General features: G+C 43.9%; 1 protein-coding gene across 2 annotated transcripts in view; it reads right to left on the bottom strand.

Moving 5' to 3' along the window:
- The window catches only part of SCHIP1 (schwannomin interacting protein 1), a 489,092-nt gene that overhangs the window by 381,182 nt on the left and 91,928 nt on the right, over positions 1-15,982 (bottom strand). For both annotated transcript variants that reach the window (XM_048505148.1, XM_048505149.1), the window contains exons 2-4: positions 12,860-12,924; positions 11,143-11,223; positions 6,402-6,552 (exon numbers count right to left, since the gene is read on the bottom strand). In XM_048505148.1, the coding sequence (XP_048361105.1) occupies positions 6,402-6,552; positions 11,143-11,223; positions 12,860-12,924 (297 nt within the window). The remainder of the gene's footprint in view (positions 1-6,401; positions 6,553-11,142; positions 11,224-12,859; positions 12,925-15,982) is intronic.

Raw genomic sequence — 15,982 nt, 5'->3', positions numbered from 1 at the left:
ATGTTTCTAATTCTGCATATTGGGGCACTTTCAATGGTTTATCAAACAGAAGATCTTAGAAGAAAATCCACACAAGGTTGTTTGCAGCCTTTGTGCCGGAGCAGGGTTATCTTTTTATAAAATACTATAAGATACTAACACCCCCCCTCTCTCTCTCTCTCTCTCTGTGTGTGTGTGTGTGTGTGTGTGTGTGTGTGTGTGTGTGTGTGTGTTGGGAAGATGTATGTGCAGCACATCACCAAAAGGAACATCCCTATCACTCCAGCTAATGCATGAGTGATCAAATGACGGATTACATGTCAGCCACATCGTATTGGCTTTGGGGAAATTCAATTTTAGTAGCTCTCCCCAGCTCATGAAACCCTAATAGCCTTTAAAAACCCTTATAAAACCACTCAAATGAAAGTTGTGATTTGGCTGACTAGCACAGAAGTCAACCCACTGAATTATGACTGGGGCCACTGACTTCGAAGGATTAAGAACACACTGATTGTCATCTACGTGTTCAGCTTCTCCTAATATCCTGGAGATCCTGTCCTGTGTGGCAGTTATGTAACTGGGGCTAGAAGAAAGCATACTGTTAGATCAGACTAGGGATTTAAAATAGACCCTTTAGGACACCGTCTCATATTTTGTACCCAGCTCGGGTTACTCAAGTATTGGAAAGCCACAGCAAAGGTAGGAGAGACTCAGTATGCAAGTGTGTGGCTGCTGACTAGCTAAAAGCCTAGCCAATCAACAACCTTACATTTGTACAATACTGACTGAGCTGACTCTTGCTTCTATTGGCTCCTGACAGCTGCCAGCATGGGATGTGCTTTCTAATATTCTCTGACTCCACAGTGGCAGAGGGCTACTCACCATTTGCTGCTGCTTGGGGCATCCTGAGGAAAAAAGATGGATGACACAGTGGATTTTAGTGAGCTGCAGACCACTTCAACCCCACACCCTCACTTTATCCTAGCTGCAATATGCTATTGATACACAGGGGGCCCTTCCGGACACACGAGTCGACTCAGGTTTGACTCGTGTCGGCGGAGTCTTACCTTGACTCGAGTCCTCCCGTTCCTCCGCACAGCAGCCGACTCGTGTCTCCGGAGTCGAGCTCAGAGGGCGGGACCACCTCCCTGCATTGCTTTCCGATTGGTTGTTGAGCTCGACTCAGCTTACGAGCTGAGCCGAGCTCAGAGGGCGGGACCACCTCCGCACGTTTTCCACTCCTCATTCCGATTGGCTGCCGTTCTATGGCGGGAAACGTGAGTACGCGGGGTTTTTTTTTCGTTTGCCAAGTAGGAGCTACGTTGCTACGGGCGACGGCACAGGCACGGCGTAGGAGCTTCTGCGCATGCGCGAACATACTAATAAGTTGATTGGCTGGATGGCTGCGTCGAGTCGGCGGAGATTCCGCATTCCGCCGGCCTCGGCTCGAGCGCAACCCGAGTCCGCCGGTCGACTCGACCTCCCAGCAGGGTCGAGAAAATCAACGATGAGAGGGAGGTGAGTCGAGTCAGACACGAGTCCGACGCTACGTCTGTGCGGAGGACTCGGGTCGGACTCTAGTCGATCTCAGGTCGACCATGACAATGCGGAAGCACCCAGGGTTACCAGCTCAGGATTGGAAAATTCCTGGCAGGGCATAATGCCATGGAGTCCATCCTCTCAAGCTGCCATTTTCTCCACAGGAAGATCAGTTGCAATTCTGGAAGAACTCCAGGTCCCACAGGAGGTTCACAATTCTATTGGCACTACTAAGCCAGGGGTCTGTAACCTGCGGCTCTCCAGATGTTCATGGACTACGATTCCCATCAGCCCCTGCCATCATGGCCAATTGGCTGATGGGAATCGTAGTCCATGAACATCTGGAGAGCCGCAGGTTGTAGACCCCTGTACCAAACAAATATACGGTGAGATCCAGTAAAGGCAGGATCAGGTGATCTAGTTTCTCAAACTACACAGCATGAATTCTCCTCTTTTGCAAGAACATAGCTCCATGTCCCATCACACACTAGCCCATAAGTTTTTGCAGGCCCATAACAGGATGGGGTGTGGGGAGGCATTTTTCTAAATGCCGTACCAGTCATACCTTGGTATTATAGACACTCCAGACTTGGATGGAGGCCTGTCCTAATTCAGGGGCTTTGCTTCTAAGATGGGCTTTGCCTGACACATTTTCCCCCAAATCAAGTATGCATAGCTGTAGACAATGCCTTCCCTGAAGGCTGAGCAATTCAGGTCTAGATAACAACAGTGAAACCTTGACTAGGCACACCTGTCCTCAACCTCCCAAAGAGCATGTAAATATGTCACACCCTGATTTTAGCTAGCACATCCTGGACCTTCCCTCCCAAGCATCAATTTCATCTTAAACCTCCTGTCCAACTATCAAAGAACCTCAACCTTCTGAAGTTTTTCTAGGATGTTTGCCTATCCAGGGAAGCTCAGAGTTGTCTCTGATTGCTTCTTTCACAAAGAAGTGTGGATTACACTGTACAAGCAAGAACACTGGCATGAAATTATTGTTTAAATCTTCTTTCTGAATATCACAGGATAAATAATTCCATAGAGATAGACAAGTATCTATTGTGAACATGTGTTTTTTAAAAAAAAAAATCCAGACTAGTATATTAGAAACAAAGAGGAGACATATAAATCATGTTTTTGAACTACAAATACAATCTACAACCAACTGAACTGGTAAAATTCCAGCTGAATGTTAATGGTTTTGGACTGAGCACTAGGTTATCACTAATGTAAACAGATTCAGTGGATGGGTAAACTGTTCCAGCATGGTAGAAGAGAGACCTCTTGTGGTGCTTTTAAAAATGACAGTATGGTTTGGTTCAGACATAGTATGAACATGGTTTGCCATAACCAGCATAGTGAATTGATTATCCAAATGTGGACCATTCACTAACTGCAGTTAGGTTCCATAAAAGCAGGATATGAGGTCATGAGCTGAAGCTGATTTATTAACTATTATGACACTAAGCCATGGTTCTGCGTTACATACAAACATGGCATCTGGGGTCACATCTGTCCTGCTTCCTGCCAATGTTCTTTGCCCATCCTGCCTACTGAGACTCCCGACAAGAATAGTTCAGAATTAAAGCCACTTGGTTTTTATTACCTGTTGCAAGCTGTCCTCAAGTTCATATTTGTTTCTTCCTACCCTTGAAGGTTCAGGTAATCTGCCATGATCTACCCTTCAGGCCAAAGAACAGCACATGATACAACGAAGCACGTGACTACCGCAATGCTTCCTCTGATCTGTTGACTCTGTGTATTCTGACCCCCGGACCAGACCTCTGATGCTGAAATTGCTTGACAGATTCTCTGACTAGACTCAACTCCCTGCTGAAACTTAATATCTCTGCCTGGCAGCCTAATTCAGGACATGCTCCTTTTCCCCCTTCCTGTGGCATCTGCACATTCCTAGGGTATGGGGCTCTGGTGAACAGCACCAGAAACTACAAGACAGATTCTTCCTATTTCAAGGTTCCATGAGTACTGAAGACCTCTTTGCCTCTGTTTCTAAAGACCTCATGTCCTGAAAGTGAACATAAGCTTGGTGGCTGAGTCCTTCATTCTACACCAGGGGACCTCTAACTCTTTAGTCAAGCCACATTACATACACAGGTCCAGTTAGAATGAGGGCAATGATTTCCATCTCTCTGTAAGGAAGAACATTTCCCCCCCATTGAGGAAGCCCCCAGCTGCCTTAGAGCCTCCATTTTATGGAATAACTTACCCTGTAAACACATTCACATCCCACTCCTTCAGTTCATGGGATCAGACCCCTTTAAAAACCTCAACTGCAAGGTAGACAGGGTTTACACATACTGCAGAATGAGGTGGAAAAGAAGTTGCAAAACACTGAGAAAGGAATAGACCACTTCAGCTGAAGGTATACATTTTTCCCAAGTTCCTTAGTATTATGGATACAACCGCCCCTGTACAATTCCACTCAGTAGCTTGGTGGCACATGGTGGCACATGAAAATGTTGGCACGTGGATTTTCCTTTGTCCTTCCCTATGCTTTTTTGATCATAAGCCATTGTTTTAAAATGCAAACTGCCTTGAATATATTGGTGCAGAAGCAGCTCCTAGATGCCATAAATAAACAGATTTCTATTAGTTGCAAATCGAACATTCAGCCAACTGCACAGCCTTCCCAGGTTTGGAACACTGAAACATTATCGTGTGTGTGGTTGTCTTAACAGGAAGGGATTTATTGGAAACTCTCCAGTCAAAAGGACTTTTGCCACCAAACCTGGCAAATAGAAATAAGATGTTGAATGAAAACTGAACACATTGAACTCTGTGCCCATTGCTGTAAGAAACCATTTCAGTAGACCAGTGGTGCCCAACCTTTTCCCACTTGCATACCATACCCTGGCAGCCTATTTCCCTAAAATGGTACCCCCATATTAGCAAACCCATTATGTAACTTTTTTCACATACCCCCAAATGGTCTGTGTGTACCCTGTGGGAACAGGAACTATTGCGGTACAGTTTGAAGCCTAACCCTCTGAAAGTATTTAAGCACATGTGCGATTCCTGCTTATACTTGCACAGACTTCATCTAAAGAGTACGCCACCATTACCAGCTTTCATTTCTGCTTTAATGTTTAATCTTTAATATAATAAAGGTGAAGCTCTAATAATAATCCTAGGCACACACACAGGCCAAAAAAATTCATCCCAGAAGCGCTGCTGACAAAGTTATGGTGGCACATAAGGCTTTGAAAACCCTATTTAGTTACTTTATTCTGGTCACCAATTTGTTTCTTCTGGATGTTCAACTCCTCCTTCAACCAACTAGAAACCCGCTGATGTTGCATCTAATCTGTACTTAGAAAGAAAAGCTTGGTGGCTGAGTCCTCTTCTTCATTCTACACCAGGGGACCTCTAACTCTTCAGTCAAGCCACATTGCATACACAAGTCCAGTTGGAATGAGGGCAATGATTACCCTCTCTCTGTAAGGAAGAACATTTCCCCTAATTGAGGAAGCCCCCGGCTGCCTTAGAGCCTCCATTTTATGGAATAACTTACCCAGTAAACACATTCACATCCCACTCCTTCAGTTCATGGGATCAGACCCCTTTAAAAACCTCAGCTGCAAGGTAGACAGGGGATCCTTCTTAACAACAAAACAGCAAACTTGTTTACTCTTATTAGGGGCTTTCCCCACTGACAGAGTTGAACTGGTTTCTACCTAGGTTTGCCTCAGTGAATCCCCACTGCCACCGAGCTCAACATTGTTTTGTCTCAGCCCCACCCACCCCGCCCCGAACTGCGACATCCTTGTCGCAGTTATGAACTACACTTTTCTGCCAGAACAAGGTCGATGCCACTTCAAAGCTTCGAAGTGGGGAAGAATCGAAACGACACCTCATCCGGTCAACCAATCATGAGCCGCTTTTGTGGCATGCGCAGAACGGGAGAGTCGTGGCGGGCAGTAAACTGTAAAAACTGGGGGGGGAAAAGAACATTCCCATTTCCTGCCATAGCACAAGCTCCAATCACGATCGAGGAGCGAAACAGGCACCAAGATGATCCAGGGGACAGCCTGGAATTGCCCTCCACTGAAGGGAACAGAGTCAACCTTAGCTCCCTTCTGTAGTGGGGAAAGCCCCTTAGTCACAGCTAACTTTCACTTGCATGTGCTTAACTAAGCATCTCACCATTTTGTTACTTATGCCTCAATATCTGAATTGTTCTATTGACAATGATTGTTTGAAGAGTCAAAGCACGCTCTGGGCTACAGATCTGCAACAATAGCTTCATACACACAGATCATTTCCTGGTTTTATAGTCCCTATGTCTGTAAACTCAGACTTGCAAACAATAGTTTAAGACACACATGCCAAAAGTTTACGTTTACACATTGTTGTTAATGTAAACATATGCACAATAGTTTCACATAACATGATATAGTCAGTGGCACCACCTGCTTCCACATTTGACCTTCCATTCCCACAAAAAGGCCTTCAATTATTTATTTTAACCAACGTAAGGAGAGATCTGGCTGGTATGGATTAAGACGCTGAAACAAATCATGCTGCTTATGGACATTCTGTGACATAGCTACTTGTAGCTTGGCATTCAATATGGTGGGATCATTTGAGAGTCACAACAACAGACAGGGAGGAAGCTCATCCAAACTGAAACACTGGTAACACAACAAGCAGGCAAGAGCAAGGTGCCCGGTACTCAGGAATAAATGTTCCTAACCTCACGTTATTGCTCACACACCCAAACATATCCCCTCAATGTAGCAAAGAGTTACACAGTTGACTGAGTGAAGAACACATTGTAAGGACTGACCTTGAAACATAGCAAGATTTCTGGGATTGATGTTTGCAACACCAGGTTGTTTTGAAAGGGAAGTCTGACTTACGGGAGTGCTGCCATCCGATATGGTGTTCATGCTGATAGAGCTGCTCATTTTGTCAGACGACAAGGAAGGAGGAGACGGGCTGCGCTTCTCCAGCTGGTCCTGGTTCTGCACATCTTGACGCTGTAGATAATCCCTCCAGGCTCTCTGAATGCTGGGCACAATTGGAAATAGGAGTGAATGGAGGCCCGTCTTACAGGTTTGCACAAAATTAGCAGGCAGATCATCAGAGGGCAGGAAAGGATGAATGGTCTTTTCACCTCCAATGCCCTTTTCTTATACACCCATGATAATGCTAATCACCACTTTGAGCTGAGAAAGACATTTTTCTCCAGGCCAGATTGGCCAGGGATCGGGAGGTGTTTTGCCTTCCTCTGGGCCTACAGCAGAAGTCACTGAGGGAGCAGTGGGGGAGGTAACTGAATTTCCTCCCTTGTGCAGGGGGTTGAAATAAATGGCCCTCAAGGTCTCTTCCAGCTCTACGTTTCTAATATGTCTCTCCAACATGAACTTACCAGGGATGCAGCCTAGAACAGAAATCAGATTGTGCCCATATTTAATGTTGTGCAAAATGGCATCTTTCAAGTTTCAGATAATTTCACATGTCCCTTTTGAACTTTACCTGTAAAACCTATTTAAAAGATACCTGCGTACACAAAATCCAACCACCAGGTTCAGAAATTATATCCTTGGCCTCATCTGTATGCCGCTGTTTTGACACCAGATGGCAGTATAAAACAGTGTAATGTTTTAAGTTGGGCTGAACTTCTGGAAATCACTGTAGTGAATACAAGGAAGTGAATACAAAACATATTGTTGAAATGAATGCATTGTGTTGACAGCCAGCATGGTGTGGTGGTTAAGAAGTGCCCCAGAGCCCTCTGGGGAGAGGGCGGTATATAAAACCAATAAATGATGATGATGATGATGATGATGATGAAGTAGAAGAGGAAGAGGAAGAGGAAGAAGAAGAAGAGGAAGAAGAAGAAGAAGAAGAAGAAGAAGGAGGAGGAGGAGGAGGAGGAGGAGGAGGAGGAGGAGGAGGAGGAGGAGGAGGAGGAGGAGAAGAAGAAGAAGAAGAAGAAGAAGAAGAAGAAGAAGAAGAAGAAGAAGAAGAAGAAGAAGAAGAAGAAGAAGTGTGATGGCCTCTAATCTGGAGAACTAGGTTTTATTCCCCACTCCTCCACATGACTGGTGGACCCTTATCTGGTGAACTGGATCTGTTTTCCCACACATGAAGCCTGCTGGGTGACCTTGGGCCAGTCACAGTTCTTCAGAACTCTCTCAGCTTCACCTTAAAACATAGAGTGAGCCCCGGGGGCACTCCTACCCAGCTTCGGCACTGATCCATGGCAATTACTTTGTCTTTTCCAACATATTGTGAAAGGAGTGGGGAGTAAGGCATGACTTCAGAAGGTAAAAAAAGAAACATTCAGTGACAGCCCACAACATCCTGGCAAGTCATGTGCCCACTACTAGGATGCTGATTGGATTTCCCCCCAGACACTGTATGGGCTGCTTCTCACATGCTGCATATAACACAAGGCTTCTTCCAAAACAACATTGAAAAATAAATCCACAAATTTTGAATATTTTTTTCTAATTAGAATCTACTCATTGATAGAGCATCAACTATATTATACTTTGGAGTCAGAAGTTCTACTGTGTTATTCCATATGTTCTACTGATTTCTCTAGCAATTCTAGACTTTGTTTTCAAACCTGTTCTTGGATTTGTAGTAATGATAAACCTATTACTGATAATTTATCAACATTCACAGAGGAAACAAGAAGGTCTTCCACAGCCCAAACTCATCCCCAAAGGACATCTTAGGCTGTACTTTAACAACTTTCTGTTTCTCACACCAATTTAATAGCACAAAGTAGGCTTGTGAACCTGAAACAAACCACATTCCTCCAAGTCATTTAGTAAATCTTGACACTCTGGGCTGGTAGCAGCAAACAGTCAGTTTTATAAGGCTAGTTAAAGCTTACAAGTGGCATCTTGGATGTTAACTAGGTGCTTTCAGGCTGGGACTGGATACCCAACTGCTACAATCTGTACAATTGCACATGCAGTTCCTACTTGGAGTTTTGCAAACCCACTGAAAGACCCACACTCTCCTGATATGGCCAGTCTTTTACTCTATCCAATAGAGATAACTAGGTGAACTAAGGCTGCCAGCTGGTCTCTTCATTCCAATGGGAGCAAAAACAGTGGGTGGAGCAATGTCATTTCTGGCTGTAGCAGCAAGTAACGTCACAATGCTGTAGGGCAGTGGTGGCGAACCTTTGGCACTCCAGATGTTATGGACTACAATTCCCATCAGCCCCTGCCAGCATGGCCAATTGGCCAAATTGGCCAAATGCCAATTGGCCATGCTGGCAGGGGCTAATGGGAATTGTAGTCCATAACATCTGAAGTGCCAAAGGTTCGCCACCACGGCTGTAGGGATTCCCTGGTCTCTATGGTAAAAAACACATTGATTTCAGGTATTCCTAGAACACTGTGATGTTGTTTCCCAGCCCCTTCACCCCCCTTTGCTCCCACAGGAGTAAAGAGTGGTGGTGGATGCTGGGAGGTGGAGATAAAGGATTCCCTGCCAGAGCAAGTAATCTGGTAAGCCTAAAGTGCATTCTTACTACACAAAATCATCACACCAACCACTAAACCCTCAATATCTGCATATTATTTTTAAAAGCATAGTTAAAAGATGTTCTGATTTATTTGGTGTAGAACCGATTTCCACTCTTACTAGTTAGCAGTAGTAGAAGCAATAAAAAGGATTTGGAATCCCAAACGAATACCACCACCTCCTAGCAAACCCTCAAGAAAAATAGTTCGTCTGCTAATATTTTCCACACTAACAGACACACGCTCAGTCTTAATTAAAACTTACAATGCTTTAAATATTCTATTAATATTTTAATATTCTCTAAAATGCTTTCGCTGCATCTTTCTTTAGCTGGAAGTTGAACTCACTTCAGTAATGAAAAAGTTGGCTAGGCAAATCAAGTCCTCGAAAAGCCACACTGACATTCCAGCTTCACAGTACAACGACCTGCAACTTTTACATTTAGAGATGGTGGAAATGGTAAACTTTCCCTCATCCACAACTCAACCGTATGCCTGCCCCATTTCTCCTTCACTCCCATTGGGCTGTTGGATAGCATCCGATACTGGAACTTGATATGGATAGCAGTTCTCAGCAGGGTAGGAAGAAGCTACAGAAGGAGAAGTGATGGACACAAGAAAGGTTTGACTCCTTTCACCTATGAAGCCCATTTGCTTTAAAAATTGGACTCTCAACTTTATCAGGAACTATGCAATACAAACAAGTTGGCAGACACCATTGATAGGTTTCAAGAAATATGACGACTCTAATTATTCATTTTGTTTTGTGTGTGTGTGTTAAGCGCTGTCAAATCACATCTGATTTATGACAGCCTAGTAGAGGTTTCAAGGCAAGAAACTGACAGAGGTGGTTTGCCATTACCTTCCTCAGCATGACCACCTGGTCTCCCACCCAAGTACTAACCAGACTCGATCCTACTTAGCTTCTGAAATCTGATGAGCTCAGGTTAGAATGGGCCATCCAGGTCAGAACTCATTTTGCTTTAAGTGGTTACAGATAAATGATCCAAAGTCCCCGAATTGTCATTTCTACAGTAATCTCTATGAAGGCAAAGAAGCTTCCAAATATCAAATTATCCTCTTGACAACGAGTAAAGCTATAACAATGACTTGAAGCCAACGCGCAAAAGGAAATTAAGTATAATATTCATTCTGTTCTCGTTCTCCCTCTGGAATTTCATAAGCGGCTTCAAGGCTGGAATATGTGAAATGTGCTCCTCAGATTTTGTATTGCAGTTACCATTCATGGTGATCTTAGTTTATGAAATGTGGATGAGTCAAATATACTGTCATTACAGTGAGTTGGAGAGCAGTTGAATTTTCCTGCCTCTTTCCCATTACAGCCCACTGATCCCCGTAAAATGCTGCTCCTGGGGATAAGAGACCCTGAGGAATTATATGGATGGGTGGTGAGTGGGGGGGGGGGGGAGAGTTGCAATGGGAAGAATGAAATTGGTTGAAACTACCAATTTAGTCTGGATCCAACCCAATGTTCCATTGGATGGTTCTGAACCCTTAAAAAAAAATTATTCTTCAAACTTATAGGCCGCCCTCCCCCGGAGGGCTCAGGGCAGCAAACAACATAGGGTATAAAAATTACATACAATAAAAACATTATTAAAAACCATAACAATCCATATTTAAGTTAGATTTTAAAACCAGATAATTCAGATGGCAACAAACCCTTCCCCCAAACTCAGCCCACCAGAGACCTGGATGATGGAATCACTCTCAACCCGGCTGAACAAATGCCTGGCGGAACAGGTCCATTTTGCAGGCCCTGCGGAAACTCAACAAGTCCCGCAGAGTCCTGGTCTCTTTGGGGAGCCTGTTCTACCAGAGGGGGGCCAGGACCATAAAGGCCCTGGCCCTAGTAGAGCCAACCAGATGTGTTTTGGGCCAGGGACCTCTAATAGGTATTCCTCCAAAGATTGGAGGGTCCTAATGGGGCAATATGGGGAGACGCAGACCCTCAAGTATGCAAGCCCAAGGAAGAAGCATACATGGAAGAAGCATACAGATAACTTAAAAATTCAAGGCCACATCTCTTCAGAACAACATTGCTATATTTCTAAAGCAAACATAAACAAATCTACTTTAGATAACTTACACTTTCACTTTTGATTCCAGGGGCTGTAAATTAATTTGATATTTCTCAATATTATTTTCCACATCCATAGCAAGCTGGTGGCTGTAAAAGAGAGGTTATCCATTAGAATCTATTCTGCAATGACATTTCTATAGTAATCATGAACTATCTTGCCACTTAAAATGGAACAAGTTCCAGCTTCTTGCTCTCAAACGTGCCTCACTCAGACTAGGAATTGCCAGTCCTCTTGTGGACTTCCTCAACGGACCTTCTGATGAAGAAAAATAGGAAGAAGGATTTGGATTTATACCTCGCATTTCTCTCCTGCAAAGAGATTCAAGGTCTAAAAACTCCTTTCCCTTCCTCTCCCCACAACATACACCTTGTGAGGCAGTTGGGGCTGAGAGAATTCCAAAGGGCAGTAACTAGCCCTAACTAGCCCAAGGTTACCCAGCAGTGGGGAACCAAACCCAGTTCTCCAGGTTAGAGCCCATCATTCTTATCCACTACACCATGCTGGCTTTAACTACAAAGTACACCACTGGACCATATTCCTGAAGAATATATCAAATGGATGTGGTCCTTATGCAACTCCCCCCCCCCCTCGTCCTTACATGGACTTGGAGAGGTTTACAACATTAGATTAGATTTATTTGGTTTCTAAACCACTGTCCCTGTCAAACAGGTTCAGCGTGGTGAAGAACAAAATAAATTAAACAGTTAAAACCAACAATAAAAGATTCAGTAACATTAGATTTAAAACCTGATTCTCACAAAAATGCTTCCCGTCGCATACATAGCAATGAGGGTGGGTGTAAAATCACACAAAGTAACATTAAAAAAGTCAGACATGGTACCTTAAAAAAGTTAATCCAGAAGGATGGACTAGTCCAATTTAATTTAAGATATAGCTATGATCTTAAATGTTAGGCTGTTTCCACCCACGTGCGGAAACGCAGCCCCACCTGCATGAATTGTGCTGGTGGAGGCTCGGGGACCGTTCGCATGTTATCGTGCGAGAGGCCTCAACTTTCCCCCCAGCTGGAGGGGCGGCTCTGCATGGAGCCACTCTCATTCGGCCCCCTCCACTGACCTTCCTGTCCAGCATCACTCTGGAGGGCTGCAGGGACCCGCCCACGCTGCCCTCCGACCTCCAGGGGTCAGAGGACAGTGTGGGCGAATCTCTGCAGCCCTCCAGAGCGACGCTGGACAGGAAGGTCAGTGGAGGCAACGGGAACAGCGGACTGTGTTTTTGCCATCCCTAGGGCACTGTATTCCGCCCGTGTGGAAAGGGCCTTAGAGAAAAGGAAAGGAAAGTGAAAAGCAGGTCAGCTACTGATAGATATAACTGTTGCTGTCCTCAGCCATAGGCCTAGCTGAATAGCTCCATCTTACATGCCCTGTTGAACTGTGAAAGATGCCGCAGGGTCCTGGTCCCATTCGACAGAACATTCCACCTAGTCTGGAGCTAGAGCTTTGTCCAAGGGCAGCCAGATAGCTTTCAGGCCAGGGACCACAGCAAGTTGTTATTCACTGAGCTGAGTGCTATTAGGGGGTTATATTGGGAGAGGCAATCTTGCAGTTAGAGCTAGCTGTTTTGCTCCAGGCCAACCTAAGGATTAACCAGCTAAAGTCCTATTAGTTGGTTAATCTACTGGTTAAATGGCCCAAAGCTTACAGCACCTATTAAAATCTCTGCAAGCCATTAGCTTGGCAATCCACAAACTTTAATACTCACTTTTCCAGTAAATATTTCCCATCACTGATCTGCTCCAAGGTACGCTGCAGTCTTTTGAGTTCTTCCTGAAGTGAGACAAAAAGAGAAAAAGTCAACATTTGAGCTCTACTTGCTAATTATTTTTCATTAAACTGTGATATAAGGCATTCAGAAGGATGGGCAAGCCCAGTAGCTATAGAGAGTTGGGGATACTGTTTCCACTATATATACTGAAAAGATTTCATTGTTTGACTGTGGGGAATGAGGTTCTTTGATCTAGTTGCTCTGCCAGCCACAACTAGAAGCCATGGTCTCTGTTTTGTCATGACAGTTGCTATGAAAAAGAGCTGCCAGCCTGCTCTTTCGCTTTGGTTAGGCACAACTGATATGGATATTCAGAGATTGGTTCTGTTGTTTCTGCTGTTCAGATGTTGTTGGGTGACGCAAGTAGGGAAGGGAACTTTTATTTTAGAAAATGCCCCCCTCCATCTTGCTATGGGTCTGCATGCCAATAGGGAACCCTACAGGCAACATAATGATATCATAGGTGACTCATTGACTCACTCCCCATGCACTCAGAAGTGTCACCACATTTTGTCTAAACGAGACATCAACATGGCCTTAAAAATATTTATTTACTAACAGAGGTGGAGCGAGGGGAAACTGCACCCAGAGTGCGCGAGTGCCCCGCGCTCCAGCTGTGGTGCCACCTGTCCCACCCTGGAACGCCCATGCCACACCCCCTCAGTGGCCTGGCCATGCCCCCTCCCCATGGGCACTATGCCGCTGTTTACTAACAGTGAAGCCCATTGTACAAACAAATACAACAGGATCTAGAAAATTGGTGGTGGCTTAACAGAGCTCACTTAGGGGGCCAACCCTTCCTGCCTTTCCTACCCCCTTGGCCATGCATCTACTAGCTCCCTCTTTGTCCTCCTCTTCTTCCCAGATACTTGAATCTGAATGCAAGCATTAATGGAGGCCACCCCTCTTGCCTTTCCTCCCCCCTCAACCCCATGTCACCAGTTTCCTTCTCCTCCTCCTTTTGTTCCTGGACACCTGCTTATCTTCCCAGATACCTTTATTGCCATGCAACAGTTAACAGAGTTGTTGAAGCCACCTGCAGTCATGACCCTCCCAAGGGGAGCGACCAGTGCCTGCACCTCCTCAGACAGCTGCAAGGTGGTACAGTGACTGTAATTATTCAGAAGTTGGGGAGAAAGGTGAGCACAGGAGTAACTAACCACCACATTCAGCTGATTTGTTTGTGTTTTTAAACTATTTTAAACTATCTTTGTTTAAACTTAAATTTGTTTCATTCACTGTTTTAACTGGGTTTTAATGTGATTGTTTGGTTTTATGATGTTCACCGCCCAGAGCCCTTTGGGGGAGGAGCAGTATATAAAATTGATTATAAATAAAATAAATTAATTAAAATCCTTTAACTATTTTAGTCCCGTCCCCAAGCCATGGTGCATGGTGATTGGCTGGTAGTGAGTTGTCGCCACCCTGGAAAACCTTTTATATAATAGGATAAACCTGCTATTGCTTGGAGGAACTCAGGACAGCCTACCATCATCTTCCCCATTATCTTAACAAGATACCTGTGAGATTAAGTAGTAAGAAATATTATGGGTCCAAAGTCACACAGTGAAAGTGCAATCCTGTGCATTTGAGAAGTGAGAACAGGTATAGAGCAGCTAACCATACGCAAAAGCAGTAAAAGTAACGAGCAGGTAACACCTTGCTAATCTGAGTAAAATAAGATGAAAAATAAAAAATGTCCAGTGTTCTTATGATTTCAGCACTCAAGCACGCAAGGGCTGTGAGATTCTAGCCCCAAAGTGCTATCATTTCTACTTTTTAATTTATTTTTACAAAAATGTATACTGCACCTTTCCCCTCGCTAAGGCCACCAAAGCAGCTAACCTTTTTAGGCAAAAACCCCCCCCCCCCCCCCCCAAACTCATACATAATGAAAACAAATATGTACAGAGACATAAACATTACAATTAAAACATTGGTCAAGTAAAAGGCATAACTGAGGGAACAACTCTACAGAATAAAACTCGAATCGTGCAGCCAATTAGTAAGAGTTAGTGGCAGAAAGTTTGCGAAAAAGATTTTCAGTAAGGCAGATCTTTGGGCTCTCCTTTCCCAGCATCCTGCCAATGAATCATACTCAAAGGAGTGGTTGAACATGACAGTCCTACTACCCTCATTAACCAAAAGGAAGGCAAGCCTACGTGGCAAATGATACGAGGGATTGGGATGGTGGTGGTTTTATTTTAAATCCACCTTTAAGAGGATTAAAATGCTCTTGGTAACAGGGGACAAAATTAGTTCTAAAAGATAGCATACAAAAGATAAGCCCTTAAGCCTGGTTTCCATCACTGAATTTTTAGCATCAGCTTAACTCCCTGCATTCTAAATTAGAAGTGGGTGACGATACGAAATTCATTATAAGGTCTAAAAACTGACACTGGGGAGCGAGGAGCAACGGCCCAGGCTGAGTATCTGAGCAGAGTGCAAAACCTTTGGGACTGAGTTGGTGTAAGTGGGTTTGTTTCCCTCAGGTTGGCATGTAGAGTTGCCCACCTCCAGGTTTTCCAATATAACCCAGCCGTGTACCAAATAACACAAATCACCAGTTTGCTAACAGTTTTAAGTGATGGTATTTTATATAATGAAACACTTTCTCATGAGTAACTCTGAATTCTCATATACATTTTGAATCCTAAAGATACCATATGACAAATATTGCCCTAAATGAAAAATTATATATCTTTAATATCTTTTAACGTACATTTCTATCTGTTTAATTTCCAAGATTGAGTCCAAAGAGAGAATCTCTAATCAAGTTAATAATGACAAATTCCAATTTTGTGCAGTATTTTATAGTTAACTTTAACCACTTCCTTTCTGTGGTGTTTTTATAAGGTTTCTGTTGGCAGTTTTAATAGATTCAATCATTTTGGTTTTTTAGAACTTTTTGTCATGCATATAGTTTTCAATCTATGACCCACCTAGGGTCCCAGTTGCTTGGTAAAAAGGCAGACTTCTAAATGTTTAAAATAATTGAATAATAGGACCAGGCTGGCACAGTGAAAGAAAACCAAGGCCCCTTCCACACACGCAAAATAA

The sequence above is a fragment of the Sphaerodactylus townsendi genome, linkage group LG08, assembly GCF_021028975.2.
Source record: "Sphaerodactylus townsendi isolate TG3544 linkage group LG08, MPM_Stown_v2.3, whole genome shotgun sequence".
Lineage (NCBI taxonomy): Eukaryota > Metazoa > Chordata > Lepidosauria > Squamata > Sphaerodactylidae > Sphaerodactylus > Sphaerodactylus townsendi.
Note: the sequence above shows the minus strand (reverse complement) of the source record. Positions and strands in the feature narration are given on the sequence as shown.